Source organism: Ptiloglossa arizonensis, chromosome 13 (genome assembly GCF_051014685.1).
Source record: "Ptiloglossa arizonensis isolate GNS036 chromosome 13, iyPtiAriz1_principal, whole genome shotgun sequence".
Taxonomy (NCBI): domain Eukaryota; kingdom Metazoa; phylum Arthropoda; class Insecta; order Hymenoptera; family Colletidae; genus Ptiloglossa; species Ptiloglossa arizonensis.
Genome location: NC_135060.1, coordinates 5,790,931 through 5,807,764, shown reverse-complemented (window position 1 = coordinate 5,807,764; position 16,834 = coordinate 5,790,931). Strand labels below are relative to the sequence as shown.

Sequence of the window (16,834 nt, the reverse complement as noted above, 5' to 3'; positions counted from 1 at the left end):
CGAAGATCGAACGTCTCAAAATCGCGTAAAATTTCAAAGCGATACACCGAACGCTCGGTGATATTATTTTGTCGATGATGCAGCGCATAAAGTGCGCTCGAGTGTACACGATTCGTTATTAAATTTATCGAGTATCTTGAATTTCGTTCCGACAACGAACTCGAAAAGAAATCGACAAAAGGGATTGCTCTGTTCTAAGTTAGGCGACGTATACGTATTCATTGTGCGAACATTTTCGCTTTGTCTGCGTAAGTGCGGACCCACCAACGTATAAATTTACTTCTAAACAAAATCAGTGACTTTCATACACGGTCACGATCATTTCTGACCAGTAATGTCGTATTAGCATTTAACCGATTAAATCGCTCAAAGGTTCTGACCGTTCGACCGCTATCATCGGTTTTCCGCTTCAATTAGCTAACAGTTTAAGTCCCTTAATCAGTTCAGATTTTATCCATCCGATCAGCTGCCGATGTTAATTAACCGGTTTTTACTTCGATCTAGCACAGTTGCGTAAATGGATGAAAAGGAACACCAATGAGCCTCGATGGATAACCAATCGAACATCAAATTTATAGAAACGTTTTCTTCTTTTTGTTATTTCATTGAAATGTCCTAATAAGAATGTAACGTAACCGAAAGGTACGCAAAACGAAATAATATACGAATTAAATTCATTTAAAAAATAATTGTATGCGCGACGAATTGTTCACAAGGTTCGTATAATGTTTCAGAAGACTTTAAACATTCTTCTGCTATAAATTTTTCCGAAGATTGTTCTACATTTTTTCGTAATTTGTTTCAACCATAGAGTATCTTTTAACGTTAGTATTCTAATCTTTGAAGTAACAATCTCAAAATTATTATTGCTCGAAGTTAAAGATATTTGTAAATCGAAAACGTAGATATTGAGAAAGAAAAATTGAAGAATATGCAGATGTATCGAACACGGTAATTTTATTTTCGGTCTTCAACTTTACGCACAATTTACTTGTAATGTTACTTTACGGTATCTGATAACAGTAATCCCGACTGGTGATTAGTTATGACACGGATGAAACTTTGATGCAATCTTGGTAGACCTTGCACAACTGTTTGCTATTTGCTATTTTTACTTCGATACTCGAACAATGGGATCTATTTTCGTTCGTACGTTAATTTTGCAAATCGAACTTATCAACGTGCCGAACGTCGAGCATAAAATTTGCAAAGATTCGTGAATCTTGCAAACATCTGGTAAATGACCACACGAATTCAAATTTGTGTCGATCGAGGTTGAGATTTAACAACGTTAATTCGGTCTGATCGGTCAGAGGACCATTCCACTTGTATCGTCTTTATTGGTTTTTATCCAAGCTTTTCGAAGCAACAATCAGTCTCCAGACACCGATCGTAAAATCGATAAATCGCAAATTGAAATACGTTCTCTAGCAATTTCACGTCCCGAGTGTTTTGCTACAATACAATTGTTCCGATCGCATCCATTGTACCGTGTTCGTCTTCCTGTCTCGAACAAAAAATATCAGAAGAACGACAGCAAGGAAGATGCACGTAAATGCACGCGATGCAATGTGAAAACTATTGCAATCTTAGATATCTTGGAATTCCACGAACCGATAAGTGTGCTCGATGTCGTTGGAACACGATATTCGCAGAGTATCTGACCAGTGTCGTTATTTATTTCCTTTATTCGGAAGGAAACGAGATTAATTCAATTTACCCAATATCTACTTTCGTAGTTGTAACTGATGGTAATTTATGCGCACAGTTCTGAGCGAATCTGAATGAAAAATAATATCGTTTGTCGTATTGTGGACACTTTGATAACAGGATCGATATATCCAAGCTTTGACTTTTTGAATTTCTAGCAACGTCTATCGATTAGAGCACCGTGCAAACTGTTACATATTTATTTCGATAAAATTTCGTAATTGAATAATTGTGCACACTTGTATAGGTCTTCTGTACAAAGAACCTTAGAAAATGATCTAGGACACTGCACAAAATATTACATATCTATTTCGATAAAATTTCGTAATTGAATAATTGTGCACACTTGTATAGGTCTTCTGTACAAAGAACCTTAGAAAATGATTTAGGACACTGCACAAAATATTACATATCTATTTCGATAAAATTTCGTAATTGAATAATTGTGCACACTTGTATAGGTCTTCTGCACAAAGAACCTTAGAAAATGATTTAGGATACTGCACAAACTCTTCCATATTTATTTCGATAAAATTTCATAATCGAACAATCGTGCACACTTGTAGAGGTCTTCTGTACAACGAACCTTGGGAAATGATCTTTCCGCGAGGAGGTATGAAATTTATAGCCGACGATCAACGTCTTACCTGAACCAGGCCATGGAAAATATCGTCCAGGATACCAGGCTCCTGAGTTAAGGATCTCGTGGTAAGCCTCTTACGGCGTCTCTTGTGCATCGTCAGAAAACGACCGGTGGGCCTGGGCCTAGAACGACCGATGTCCAAACTCTCAAGAAGGATTCGGTCCGCTTCCGATAAACGTCTGAATACAGTTTCCGTTGGAGGTTCATCGTGGACTTCCTTTAACGTAGCCGGGACGCCCGACGTCGGTAACGCAGCGCTTTCTGCAACGCAATAAAAAAACAATACGTATTTAAATTTTGGAAAATTTGAGACAACGGTCCAGTACGTCGCATCGAAAATTGAGAACTTTATACATACGTTTCCGTTGCAAAGTATTACCGCCTTGAACAACACAAATTCTTAAATTTATTTCGCGAGTAAATCGAACAAAAGTTTAATCGAATAAAAACTAATTGTTATCTTTATTCAAAAGTGAATAAAGTAACGACCGCGAGAGCATTTTACCCGAACGAAACGCCAATTTCATTTTTATACTTTTCAATTGATATTTTATTTCATTCTTTGGTATTTATTTATCGAAACGAATTAATTAATGTTTCGAAAACATGCGTGGGGTTTTTTAACAAGAGTTTTGCGAGCGCGATTGCGTCGATAATGTAGAAATGTTTTCGTGGCCGATAATTTCTCAACTTTTAACTTATCAAGAATCGACGATCATTTCTAACGGCGAGTTATTCGTTCGAATAATTCTATTTCGAATATTTTAAGCAGAATGGAGATTCTAATTTCCAGATCATCGAGATTCTTAAAATTTGAAGCGATTCAAGAATTGGTACCGAATCAGGAGACACGAAACCGACTTTCGAACATTTTACGCGGAAAGAAACTCGATCGATAGGACTGCTAAATGAAAATTCGAATTCGAGCCTTTTGTTTGCTGGACAACTGGTCCGTTAATTGGGCCATCCAGTTGTCTCTTGACAGATTACATCTCCCTGAGCTTAATATTCGAGAATGATTGACGCTTATTTTTCGATTAATTCCAATTAGAATTTTAATCACTGCCGATGCGCCGATCGTTGCGCAGAATCTCGTAATTAATTTTCGGTATATCGTTCGCGGCGTTTCGTTCGAATGATCAACAGACGTAAAATTCGGAGAATCGTTTCGACGATGTATGTTTGAGTTAACAAAAATTACAAAATCTTAAAAACGAACTATACAATATTAAAAAAAAAAAAGAAATATATATATATCCGTCTATTATCGTAGCTCGAAATCGTTGCTCCCATTGTTATTCACGGTCCGTTATCCCTGACTATCGTTATTTACAAATAAAGAAGAATGTCACGAAAGGTCGAAACAGTCTCTTCGTAAACTCGTGGGCGAGTAAAAATCATTTCTTGCGAAACGGTCACGAACAACGCAACAACGTTCTTGATAAGGTACCGTTTACCCCCTATCCTCCCCCTTCTTAATTAATCATTAATAGAAACGAAATGCCGTTCGAGTGTTTCATAGATATTTGTGTCACGAGCGCGCATTTGCATGAAAAGGAAAACCGTAATCACATAATCGTGCGTCCTCGTGCACGCCATAACGCCGAATAATACGATGTCGCAACCAAGTACCCTACGAATTGCGCAACAGAAATTATTAACGAGGCAAGATGCACGTATCAAGTGGCGCACGTTCGGCACGGTGTCGCAACAATGTCGTACGACAATACTTTCTAGCCCAGACGTCCTTACGCAAACGTATAATTGCGAGGGAAAACTTTTTCTCTTCCACGGACAATAAGTATGCGTCTCTCGATGTCCCGTAGCACGAGACGTATACGTTCGCGCGTTGCCTCGATGCTCGACGTCATCGAAGTTTCTTGGAATAAATGAGACAAGGCCGGGAAGGAAGAAGGTGATCTCGCGAACGAACCGGTAGCTCGAAACAATGGAAATTTCACGGACGGAGAATTAGAATTTGAATTCCATCTTGGTGTTTGAAACTTTCGACTGGAGATCCTCGATCGACACCTAATTCAATGTAGTATTTTTGATCGGGTAGAATTTCGTGGTTTGGAATTCAAATTGGAATTGAAATATCACGTTTTTTTAGAGTGTAAACGTACGTGTGAAAAGTATATGAAAATGTTCCGGATGAATTTTACTCGAAGAATTTTCTCGAGGCTTCGGTTTCTCGTAGCGAAGAAGCCTCGAGTGCAAAGGGTTGAAAACGATCGAGATTCTAGAGGAAATTCGAGAGTTCAACGAAAGGAAACGCAATAGGAAACACACGAGAAATATTATCTAGCAGCTATTGGGTTATATCGATTAAGAGGTTACCGCGCTATTGAGTCCTGGCAATTATGGAGTTCCATTACTAATTGGTCTTAGAAATTAGGGGATCATCATTATCGGATCCTACGAGTTAGGGGATCGTAGCTATTGGGTTCTATCAGTTAAGGGGTTGCCACTATTGGGTTCTATCGGTTAAGAGGTCGTCACTATTGAGTCCTGGCAATTATGGAGTTCCATTACTAATTGGTCTTAGAAATTAGGGGCTCGCCGCTGTTGAATCCTACGACACGGTGGATCGCAGCTATTGGTTTCTATCGGTTAAGGGGTTACCTCTGTTCGATTCTATCGGTCAGGGGATAGTTGTCGAATCTTACGGTTCGAAGAATTGCTAGCACTGGGTTTTATCGACCAGGATGTTGCCGCCCTAAGTCACGTGACTCCAGTGATTGTCCTTATCGGGAACCAACGTTTCCAAGAGAGACTCTCACTGGTTCTACCATTGTTTCTATCCGCGAGTTCAAAGTTTAGTCAAGATTCGAAGAATCCAGGGAACGACACCGTTTCCTCTCGGAGGTTTAAAATCGTCCCCGATAGAGATTTACGATCTTTTGGTCGATCAACGATCATTTTCTCGTACTTGTACGAAACACCGATCGTTGCTCTTACGAACTGTGTCTCTCGATCGAAGACACGGTAAAATCCAGGATATTCGTTTCGTTTTCGATATTCGATGAATCCCGTGGCAATCGTTCCGAGACTCGATCTCCCCTCCCCCTCGCTCGTTCCCGAAAATAATCGCGCGAGCAAACGACACGAGTAACGCGTTTCCCGCGACGCTGCAATAATTCCCAACGACAGTTTTACGAGTCGCTGTAAATTATTATATTCATGCATATTCATCGCGCATACCCTGTGCCCGGTTTGTTGTTTGCGTTTAATCACGTCGGGCAACACGAACGCGCACAGAACGCTCCCGTTAATCTTCGCACGGGACTCTAACGTACGATTTTCATCGGTGTTTATCATTTATCTTGACCCGGAAGTGGCCGACCTTAAAATCGACCACAATTGGAAACGATCGTTGCGCAACGCAACGTCACGGTTCCCGAACGAGGGAATCTCTGGCCCAGGTGTTCCGACTGGCTACCAACGAGGACGATCCGTTATTATTACCGTTGTTTATGGCCCGATCGTGATCACCGTGGCTGAAAATAGCCGGGTCGCGTTAAAATTACAACGCTCCGATGCATTCCCGCGTGCCCCGTACATGCATCTAATTAATTTAAATGCTCCTAGTGTCCGTTCGCGTGGATAGACGCGCGTGGCGCGAGGAGGCGAGGAGGCGAGGAGGCGCCCAGCTGGCCACGTGGCGGTTCATAAACGGGTGGTCTGCGCGCGGTGTCGTCGCGTGTAACCGCGTATACGTCGATACCCGTTCGTTTAAAAATCGACGTCGATCGTGAACGTGAACGATGACGTTTACGATCGGAACGAACGACTCGCGGTATTCCGCGCGGGGACATTCAAAGCCACGCGCGCCACCGCGCATGCGCGGATCGAGCCCGCGCGCAACGGTCACGAACGCGTCTCGGTGTTCTTGTGCAAACGCGTTAAGCTTGTCGCAACTCTCGCGTTACAACTCGTCTGCTGTAATCTCTGCGTCCTATTCGTGGTCGCATCATATCCTACTTAAACCGGCTCTCACGGTAATAAATTATAGCAGCGGTGGTACATCTAGAGCAGAAAAACCTGTCCGTGGCACCGCATACGCAACGAAACCCACGGAGGTGCGGTCTGATTTCTGATTGGACGACCGCCCAACCTCGCGTTCTACCAATCGGATCTATTCCCCCGAGACGCGTCGCTTTAGAGAGGGAGCGAAGGATATCGATTCGAATGATTTTTCAATTTTTTTTAATGTCTTTCGATGGGGATGTTCGGCGACAAAAATATGCTCGCGATGTACGATTAGCTTTTTCGTTTTTAGATTATTTATTCGAAAATGAACATTTTCGTGAACCTGTACGTTCAGGATTGGTTCGGAGAGGGAGCGAAGGATATCGATTCGAATGATTTTTCAATTTTTTTTAATGTCTTTCGATGGGGATGTTTGGCGAGCAAAATATGCTCGCGAGACTTAAATCTGCACCGTCTAGGCCAAAGTACTCCCTTGTTCCATGTTGGATTTTTCTTTCGTCTTGAAATATAATATAAATTGCTTCGTTAGAAACGGTTAGGTGCAAATACACGAAAATCGAAGCTCGATCGTCGCGAATGGAAACAGAACGAGTACGAGAGCACGGTGGATTTCGTGACGAGTTTACGCACTGTCGCTGTCTAATTAACCTAATTGCAACAGCGAGTGTTATCGGTCAAAGAAAACGGCAGACTTTATGACGCGTAAATTTCATCGAGGTTATCGCTTCGTTTCCCGTTCCGCCTCGTTTGTTTTCCAACCGCATCCAATGGCCGACAAAAGTATTTACTCGGTTCGCGTTCCTTTTTTGTTTTTTGCGCCCGCGAGCGCAATAAATCGAACGCATTAAATACAGAGGATTCTTTACGAAACGAATCGTCGAGGATACGAATTTTTATCAATGTCCATTGAGCGCGTAAGCACGGTGCGAAATAAACCGTAAATCGACACCTTCGACGAATCCTTTGTTTTCGAACGAATCGAGAAATTGTCTCTGAAAAAGAAAATTTTAATACGATCTAGCACACCGAACGATTGAAACTAATTTTCACAGGGTTTTCTAGTTCCCAAGATTTCCTGGTTTTCCATTTCCTTCTCGAATTGATCAAAATAAATGAAAACCTTCCGTGTAGGGTGCTTCGTTTATATTTACCAGTCTGTACAACTTTGTATAAACACCTGCGACGAGAAGCTTTATTTTACGAAAGATATTCGAAATAAATGTAAAACAACGTAAATACATCGAAATAAAAATCTACGAAAGAAGAGGAACTCCGTAAATCCGGTTCAATTTATTTTTCAATAAGACACGAGTCCAGAGTATTGTATTTAAACGGTTGAGAAGTGGCTCCTTTATGGCTTGCCCTATCGGTGACAGGCCTACCCTAATCCTTTGATGTAAACGCCATAGAGCATCTGGGTTCACCGGAAGAAATCAATAGCGAGACCCTACATTCTTACCGAAACAGTGGTAAAAAAAATATTTATCGGAAGGACAGATTGAAATTGTACTTGATATACGCTATGGGGGAAAAAAAATGACATTGTTACGTCCCCGATGGAATAACACCGAATCGAGGAACTATTATTATCCAAGTTTCGTAGATCGATGATTTTTAGCTTCACGGTTTACGATCTTCTATTGATAATTTTTGTTGCCCTTTAAACCTGTTACCGACTATTCTTTTGTATCGAAGATGAAGAGAGACAGGAAGAGATCGATTCTGTTCGAAGAAGCTTTTGAAAAACGAAACACGTGTATTAGTTCCCCGAGAAAAATGAAGTGGGAAACGTATACACGTGATACGCGTATTCCAATGAATTATTCAATGGTTATTTTCGTGGAAAAAAAAAGAAATACCGTACGATATTATATCTCCAAGAGTAATTAAGATATTTCACGTAAAATCTTCCGCGCATTGAGATGAAAATACCGATTCTATCATTTATCTTCACCTTATTAATATTTATGGGCTCTCGTACACGAGTAAAGGAGTCTTCCACTGTAATAACTCGAAAAGGGCATGAAAAATGCACACGTTGAAGATAGTGGCACGCGAAACGAGAAATAATCTTCAGAAACTCGCAACATCGATTTATAAAAATAAATGTCTTTCTCTAGTTGATAAATTTACCCACACCGAAATCTAGCGATAGCTATACGAATATCCAGTGTAAAAAGAAAAAAATACGATTCGGATCGAACGGTAATTTTCGCTAACTGTTCAAGGAAATGTGATTCACGTCGCTCGGTTGCGATGTTAAAACTTTTAGGCATCACGGTTTCTTCCGCCGCTTCGTGAAGCGATATCGAGCCCGAAGTGGAAGTTCTCCGTTTTTTGAAAGAAACTGCACAAAACGTGGAACAACTTCTACCGTGTTCGTGAAAAAATTTAGATTGAATATTTATGGAGCGTGCGAGCGTTTGGAGGAGAAAAATCATAAAATAATGAAATAATACAGCAAGGTTGAGATATGGATGTGTCCGAAGAGAGGAAAAGACGTCTTTGTACCCGGAAGTTATTATTATTATTAAACGTCTTTATTATGCACGTGTGGAGACAAATGAATATAAAAAATGAAAGCAAGGTGTATGTAAATGAACGAGAGACTAAATTACTGTTATTAAATTCTAACCTCAAGTTCTAGGTTACGCTGAGAAGAGGGGGAACTCCGAAGCATACAGACTATAGGGAAGAGATCGATATTAATTGATCATCTTTCGGTAACTTTGGCACTTGGTTAACTAATTAATCGTGTATACCGTAATAAATTGTATTCGTGATCTGTGGTCAGTTAACTGTAATTATAAAATGAAAGTATTAAACCGTCTATCGAAATGCAATATGTACTAATATATTTTAAGTATATTTGTGTCGATTATAAAAATATATTCGACATCGGTTTCGTTTATTTTCCGAGTAACTCGCGAAAAAGAAAAGTTTTGGTACTATCGCGCCATTATTGGAAACGAAACTGCAACGCTATAATTACAATTTAACCAACGTACAGTTGATACTTTACTCGGTCCAACTATTATCTTTTTCAAGGAACGGTGCATTTTTTTAACGGGGAATGATTCGACGATTACTACCAGATAAAACGTGAATGTGAATTTTCTTTTTTATGCGAATATTTCGTAAAAGACCGTAGATCATCGTGCTTGAAATTCAATGGACTTGTGTTCATCGTTGAATAAATTAACGAACGTTCGATCGCGCAATGTATTCTGGGGCACTCTGATGCCGAACAGCGATTAACTTGGTTGAACTGAACATTGAAAATGCAAGTATCGAAGGGTTCGATAGTACCGATCCATCGATTTCAACGTGTCGATTAACGTTGCAACGTATTAAAATATCCGTAGAGAAATAATGAAAACGAATGGACGTAAAATGCTAAGATTCTCGTTTCGAGCCCTCTGATTCGATTAGGAAAAGCACACGACGTAGAAAGCGGAACGATGATCGCACGAAACGGTTTGTTTTCACGACATTGTCGATGAACGATAAACGGCCCCTCGAGTTTGCCATATTTGCCTTGCCTAATGAAACACTCCATTTATAGACAGACAGTTTGTCAAACGTGTCGAACCGAAAGCATCGGGACGAAACGAACATTTTTCCTCGTTCCTTTAATTCCGTTTATTTCCGGATCTTTGCAAACGAACAATTAACCCTCGGTTGCACGAATCTCATCCGATCGAAAACGACTAATATTATTTTTTTACGGGGATCGTTGCGTATTCGTCGACTAGAATTGAAATACTTTGCAGAACGTATTTACAATAAGTTTTAATGGTTTATCTAACGATACATTGAATTATCGGTTTTCTTTTTTAGTAGTCACGGGTAAATATTTTACCAGTGAATAATTTTTATCTTCGAATACCGTGGTTTCGTTAGGTTAAAAATGTACACTGCCGAAGAGATTTCGAAACGAGGGACGAAACGTTGAATTCTCCGCAGAAACGTTGTCTTCGATTAAATGAAAAATTGTCTCGAATGTTATTAATGCTCGTTCACTCGTACAGTTTTTGTTTGGTTCTCGATTGTCGCATTATGCAACAGAGGATTCAGAAACTCGTGATTGATCGAGCCCGGGAACTTATATGCGCAGGAATATTTTTCTTTGCGGAATCGTTTACCTGTTCACTTCCTCCGTGTTTGCGATACAATTAGTCACACGAATGGTAACAATCCTACCACTTATGTTTTTAATTGTACGTGGTAAATATTTTGCGTAAATATGCGTGGTAGCGATCTGCAGCTCGTAGCTTGTCACAGCCGAGGATCGATCAATTTAATAGCGAAGTGTAACATTCAAAGAACGAAGAAAATATAATCACTTATTGCGACGAGTACGGAACGAACGAGTCTGTTGTGCGTGAATTACAAAATAACAAGAACTCAACTCAAAGAGAATATTTATGTTTTCTCCTCGAATGAGATAATTTAAAATCGAGTTCAAGAAAATGACTATGTATATATATTTGTATATACGTGTTCACGAAACGATGCAAAGATCCTTTCCGATATACATTACACCGTGCTTGTTTGTACAATTTGTTCGAAATCGCTGAAGAAGAATTGTAGCGAATAGTTTTCTTTTTTCTCTTTCAAATTGAAAAATATTTATTCCCTCGAACGTGGAAATACACGCTACTCGAACCGTAGAAATCCTTCTCACTTCGAATTTACAATTGCAGATATTTTTTATCCGCTGATTTTTATTTACGATGGGAACGTCACGCGTTACTCTCGCGAAAGAATATCTATTGCTCTTTGCTCTGGTCTTGTTTACCACGGAAACGTCCCGTCGTCTTATAAACAATTCGAATTAAAATTGCAATTGGAAACAGGTATTCTGCATGAAAAAGACCCGACTACGTAATTACGTCTGTAGTTCCAACCCAGCTTTCGGAATTTACGTTAAAGGAGAACTGCTCGACTGGATTTTATTATAGCAAAAGGCTCGATTTACGTTCCCCGGTGTTCCACGGTGCTCCAATAACGCTACGATTGCAACCCGGTTGCGGACCACTTACATTTTATTCTTTGTAGAACGGACGCTGGCATACATTAATTCGTTTCAATTAATTTCAACAAGGGACCATTGGAATTTTATTTCACCGGAAAGAGTTGCCGTCAAGCTTTATTTACCATCGTAACGCTATTCAACGCTGTATGAAAAATAATTGCGTTTTAAAACATTTACACCTCATTGCCAGATATCGTCGAGTGGTGTTTTTTTTCTTCTTCTTTTTTTCGTTCCTATGAAAACTGATATTCGTATTTAAACGTATTCGAACTGTATTTTCCCGTACGTATCGCGTAGAAAAGATATTATTACATTAACGATGCGGGTTGATTATCTGTGTATAATAGTTACCATTTCTTTACTTTACAGCCTCGATATTACAATACTATTGTGTCGTTCGGAAAGTAATTTCCTTTTCCAAAATTGAGAACGTATAATTTAATACAATGTTTGTAGACTCTGGAAAAATCGTGTTTCATTTTCACCAAAAAAAAAAAAAAAGAAATGAGAAAAACGAAACGACTTTCCGAACAACTTCATAAATTAGCCTTGCGTATTTTCGTTACTTCTAGATAAATATTGAAAGCTTGCTAAACCTTTGGCAAAGTTACCGTAAAGATACACTAAAGATTATCGTATATTGAACGAGCCAATTCTGCGTAATACGAGAACAAACTGGCTTTCGTTTCTGTATGCATCGGTGCAGGAATAAAAAGTGATAAGAGAGACGATAAGGAAAATGAAATAAACGGTCGAAGTAAACCGAGTGTCCATACACGCTATCACGAAAAAAATGATACGTTCGGAGTAACAGTAGATTTCGTGTACAGTGTATAGTGTTTGTTAAAATATTAATATTTACCCAACCCTTAGAGACTATTCGAACGCGATCGTTGCGATACTTTTTTTCAATATCGAACCATTTGAATATATTCGTGTGTCCAAGACCGTCCGATAATTCATTTAGCATGCGGTACGATGTAGAGGGTATACTTAAAATGATACATGCTCGAACAAGGACATATTTTTATACGATAAAGAAGGAGTTACGTTCGACGACACGCATCACTTGAATTCGTAGCGAATGTTTGTCTTTGAACGCAAACCGATGCAACGAAACGCGAAAGAAAGAATTAAAAGAGATTCAACCTCGGTTAAATATATAATACAGTAGGTGTTTCACTCACCGGAAATACGGACGAACACAGCACTCCGTTCCCCACTGTCCACTGTTATCTCTGCAGTCCTCCTCTGCAACGATAAGAGAGTGGACCGTCGATTAAACTTTATTATTGTGTAACTTTTCATTTTTGTAAACCGCGACAAGATACGACACAATCGTTTCATTCGGTCGATATCGAGCGTGTTATTTTCGGAATCTTCGTCTTGAAAATTCACAATTATTCGTTTCTCTGGATTTCGTTCGATCGAAATGGAATCGTTTCTTCGTGGAAAATTTCGAGATACGGTAGAATATATTTTTCACGGGATGCATCTTTCTTTTCAGAAACTATAATTTACAACTCGCTGCTATATTCAATGTTTCGAACGAGATAATTCGGTAATATACACACTTTCGATTATTTATGTACTTTGGATGGATTCTAACTTCTCGGAACGATTAGTATCCTTTCGAATCGGTATCCTTTCTAAGACTAATTTCAATGCACGCTTGCGATACGCAATTACACACAAGAGTATCAACTCCCAGTGTTGGTGGAATTACACGCAAAAGTATCAAATCCTAGTGTTAGACGAATTACGCACAAAAGTATGAAATCATTGCTCCAAATGATCCGTTACGAACGATCGACCACTCGAACAATTTAATTTCACAAGAACAGAAGATTCCTCGATAACGAGTAACTGTTCTTTTTTCACTATACGAATATTGTTCGTCGAAACGTTCGATCTTTTCAAATTCGACGATTACCCAAAACTCTCGTTGAAAGTTTCAGTTTGCGTTTCCGCAATAGTGTTCGAGACTATTGAAAAATTAGCCAAACGACGACACACTCGAACCGACAATCGTTGCAAACACACTTCGCCTACCTCGAGACTCGGATACTTGTTTCGCGAACTATCCATAACGCGTATACCGTCTTTGTAACACCTGTCGTGTTTCGGTATCGCGAAAGAGTCGCGGCACCACGTTCGCACCATTTTAAACAACCGCGGCAGGGACGTATAGGTGCTCACGTTTCGAATCTAATTACAATACTGACGAACAGAAACCGAGAGATTAAGATACTACGTCAGAAATGAACACGTGCACAAGTTTCGGTTGTAATTACAATACCGACGAGCAGAAACCAAGAGACCCGGAATCTCCCACCTTAGGCTGAATACGTCTACCAATGGAAGAAGGGCACGGTGAATTGTAACGCAGGTAGCAACGGAGGAACGTTTCCAATTAATGCCATCGACAAGCTACGACTTCTCGATATCTACCGACCGTATTACAAAGGATTTGTATTGCAGAGGGTTATCGTCGATTCTTGTCCAACACCTTGCCACGATCGCACACTCTGTACAACAATGGCAGGTATAGCCACCTAGTCGTTGAATGCATAGTAAATACCGAACGATAGGGACTACACTTTCCTACGATCGATTTTAAATCGATCATACGTTTGAAAATTTCTCCGCGATTTATATTCTCGTACTTGTAAAGTTTCTCAATTCGTCTCCGCTATTGCGAAACTCGTTTATAAAATATTGTTCGGGAAGTAATTTCGTTTTCCAAAACGGAGAATATACAATTTGATAAAATGTAACACGAATGAAATGTTTCAGATTATTGAACCAAACGAGTGCGTCTTTGTGAAACGAAGTACTTTGTACGAATTGCATTGTAACGATTACTCGATGTAAACTTCACCTCGGGAGGGACGAAACATCGGCTATTTTATCGTCGGTCGTTGTTTAGTTCGTACAAATAATTGCACGAGATCCGTTACAACGATAGAGAGAAGTAAGTTCAACTTACTTCTCGCGTATTAAAATTAGTAAATGTTGTCGATGTATTTGAGAATTCAATCGAAGCGAACTCTCGAACGAGAACTTCGTTCCATCGTCGCGAGTACGTCGAGCCTGTTTGTACGATATCCCGCGTAGGTATGCCTCGATTACGATTCGCGCGCGAGCCGGTGTCGCGATTTTAGCGAAAATTCGCCCGGTATAGAATAGACTTTGATAAAATGCGGCCGAAGAGCAAATTGTCCCGAGCATTCAGGATCGCGGACGCCCGGTGTGTCAATGGAAAATGAGCGAGAAAGATCCGACGCGAATAGGAAACAAAAAGGTTCGAGAGCGAGCGGAGAATTGTGCACGGTCTAGGCAAACGCGACCCGACGACCGATTGGCTCGACCTGGCAGTGTTCGACGACTGGAACTCGCTGGCAGACTTTTCACCGGTGGATCAGGCCGATTGCCAATTGCAAAACGGGGCGACCTGGATTCGGATTCCGCCCCGAGGTCCCCAGGTACTCTCGCGATGCAGCCACGATTACCAGCTTCGTGATACGCCTACGAAATGTCCGTGGAGTTCCTCGAAGGAACGACCGGGAAACGTGCTCATTAGACGATGTAAGAAAAGTTGGCAGAGTACGTGGAAGACACCGACGACGCAACCCGGCCGTAACATACAACTCGAACACACTCGAGCAAACTCGTTTCTAGCGATCCGACCAGTCCCTTACTCGACACGTTCGCCTTCGCTAGTCGCGTGCTCGAATGCATGGAAAGCATATTGTATTCGATGGTGTTGTAAGTGGAGAGTATTTTTATTCGATTGCATCCTCGAGTACAGAGTGTACTTCTTTTGAATGCTTGAGAGGTATGTTGTATTCGATGGTGTTGTAAGTAGAGAGTATTTTTCTTCGATTGCATCCTCGAGTACAGAGTGTACTTCTTTTGAATGCTTGAGAGGTATGTTGTATTCGGTGGTGTTGTAAGTAGAGAGTATTTTTCTTCGGTTGCATCCTCGAGTACAGAGTGTACTTCTTTTGAATGCTTGAGAGGCATATTGTATTCGGTGGTGTTGTAAGTAGAGAGTATTTTTGTTCGGTTGCATCCTCGAGTACAGAGTACTCCTTTTGAATGCTTGGGAGGCATGTTGTACTCGATAGCGAAGTTCCGTACGAGCGTATTGAGTCAGACGTTATAGTCAGCCTTTGTAAGGTTAAATATTCGACGCTGTCCACATTCTACTTACGCGTAGTATCTTATTTCCCTTAACACAGGATTGTTCTTTCTTTTTCATTGCAATATTCGAATCCAATAAAGAAACTTCCAATATTATCGTTCAAATATTATTATTCGAATATCGTTATTCGAATGTTTTTATTCGAATATTATTATCCGAGTATATTTATTCGAATATTCTTATTCAAATGTTCTTATTCAAATATCCTTATTCAAATATTCTTATTCGACTATTCTTATTCGAATATCATTATTCGAATAAAAAAGTATTCGTACATTTATACCATTTGAACACTGTGAATACCGGTGATGCATTTAAATGTTACATCGTGTCATCGGCCCTAAAATCGTGGAAATCAAACGAGCCTAAGTATCCTTCGGAAGTTGCTAACGAATCGAAACACGTGAACGCATTAGTTTTTCTTTGCCAAAATAGAACGGTTGTATAATGCATCGGACTGCGTTATATAATTTTCGAACCGCGATCACCGACGCTTTTTCATTTATCTCGACGAGTATCACGCGCGGGGCAAAGTTTCCATCCATGAATTTCCGAGCACCCTCCGCGCGTAAGTTGAAAACATCGATTATACCACTTCCGGGGCAATTTAAATAAATTAAACGGGACCGTAGCGAAATCGAAGAAAATAATTAAACGAGAAATTCAATTTTCTGAATTAAGTTGCCCCGTCGAAATTGAAATGTTCTTGTCATCTGCATTGCAAAGTATCGGGTACGAGGTGGGGGGATCCGAATCGGTGCAATTTCTCAAACACAAAACAGGGGAGAAGGGAAACGCGAGAAACGAGGGGGGAGAAACCTCGCCCGAGGTTCATCCGGGAATTATTTAAGATTTTTCTTTCTTATTTCCAAGGTTTACCGAACGCTTACTTCCCCCCCTCCGCCCCGCTCTCGTCCCTCTTCATAATTCCGGACTCGATATCGGGGCAGTCGTAAAAATTCCGGATCGTTTTTCTTTTTTAAAATACACTTACTCGTAATCCCGTTACAGCTATCCCTCCCGACGAGACTACGAGACGAAGAAAATCGAGTAAAAGGAAAAAGAAAATATCCAACCGAGGTTGGACAATAAAGACAGAAGTCCTTAAAAACGACCCTTAAACGTTATATTTTCAAAGGGATCGAGCGTACAATGAGCGATAAGATCTTTCTTCTCCGAGGTGGATTCACGTAACTTCGCGAACGAAATAAGGGCACGACAACACAATTACTTCTCCATGAGG

At 40.2% G+C, this 16,834-nt stretch overlaps 1 protein-coding gene across 7 annotated transcripts in view; it reads right to left on the bottom strand.

Annotated features, from left to right (window-relative positions):
• Positions 1-16,834, bottom strand: part of LOC143153819 (uncharacterized) — a 124,742-nt gene that overhangs the window by 18,223 nt on the left and 89,685 nt on the right. For 6 of the 7 annotated variants that reach the window (XM_076325405.1, XM_076325402.1, XM_076325403.1 and 3 more), the window contains 2 exons: positions 12,572-12,635; positions 2,358-2,614 (listed from right to left, as the gene is read on the bottom strand). In XM_076325405.1, the coding sequence (XP_076181520.1) occupies positions 2,358-2,614; positions 12,572-12,635 (321 nt within the window). Of the gene's footprint in view, positions 1-2,357; positions 2,615-12,571; positions 12,636-13,436; positions 13,563-16,834 lie in introns of those variants that run through there. The other variant, XM_076325404.1, reaches the window with a different exon arrangement.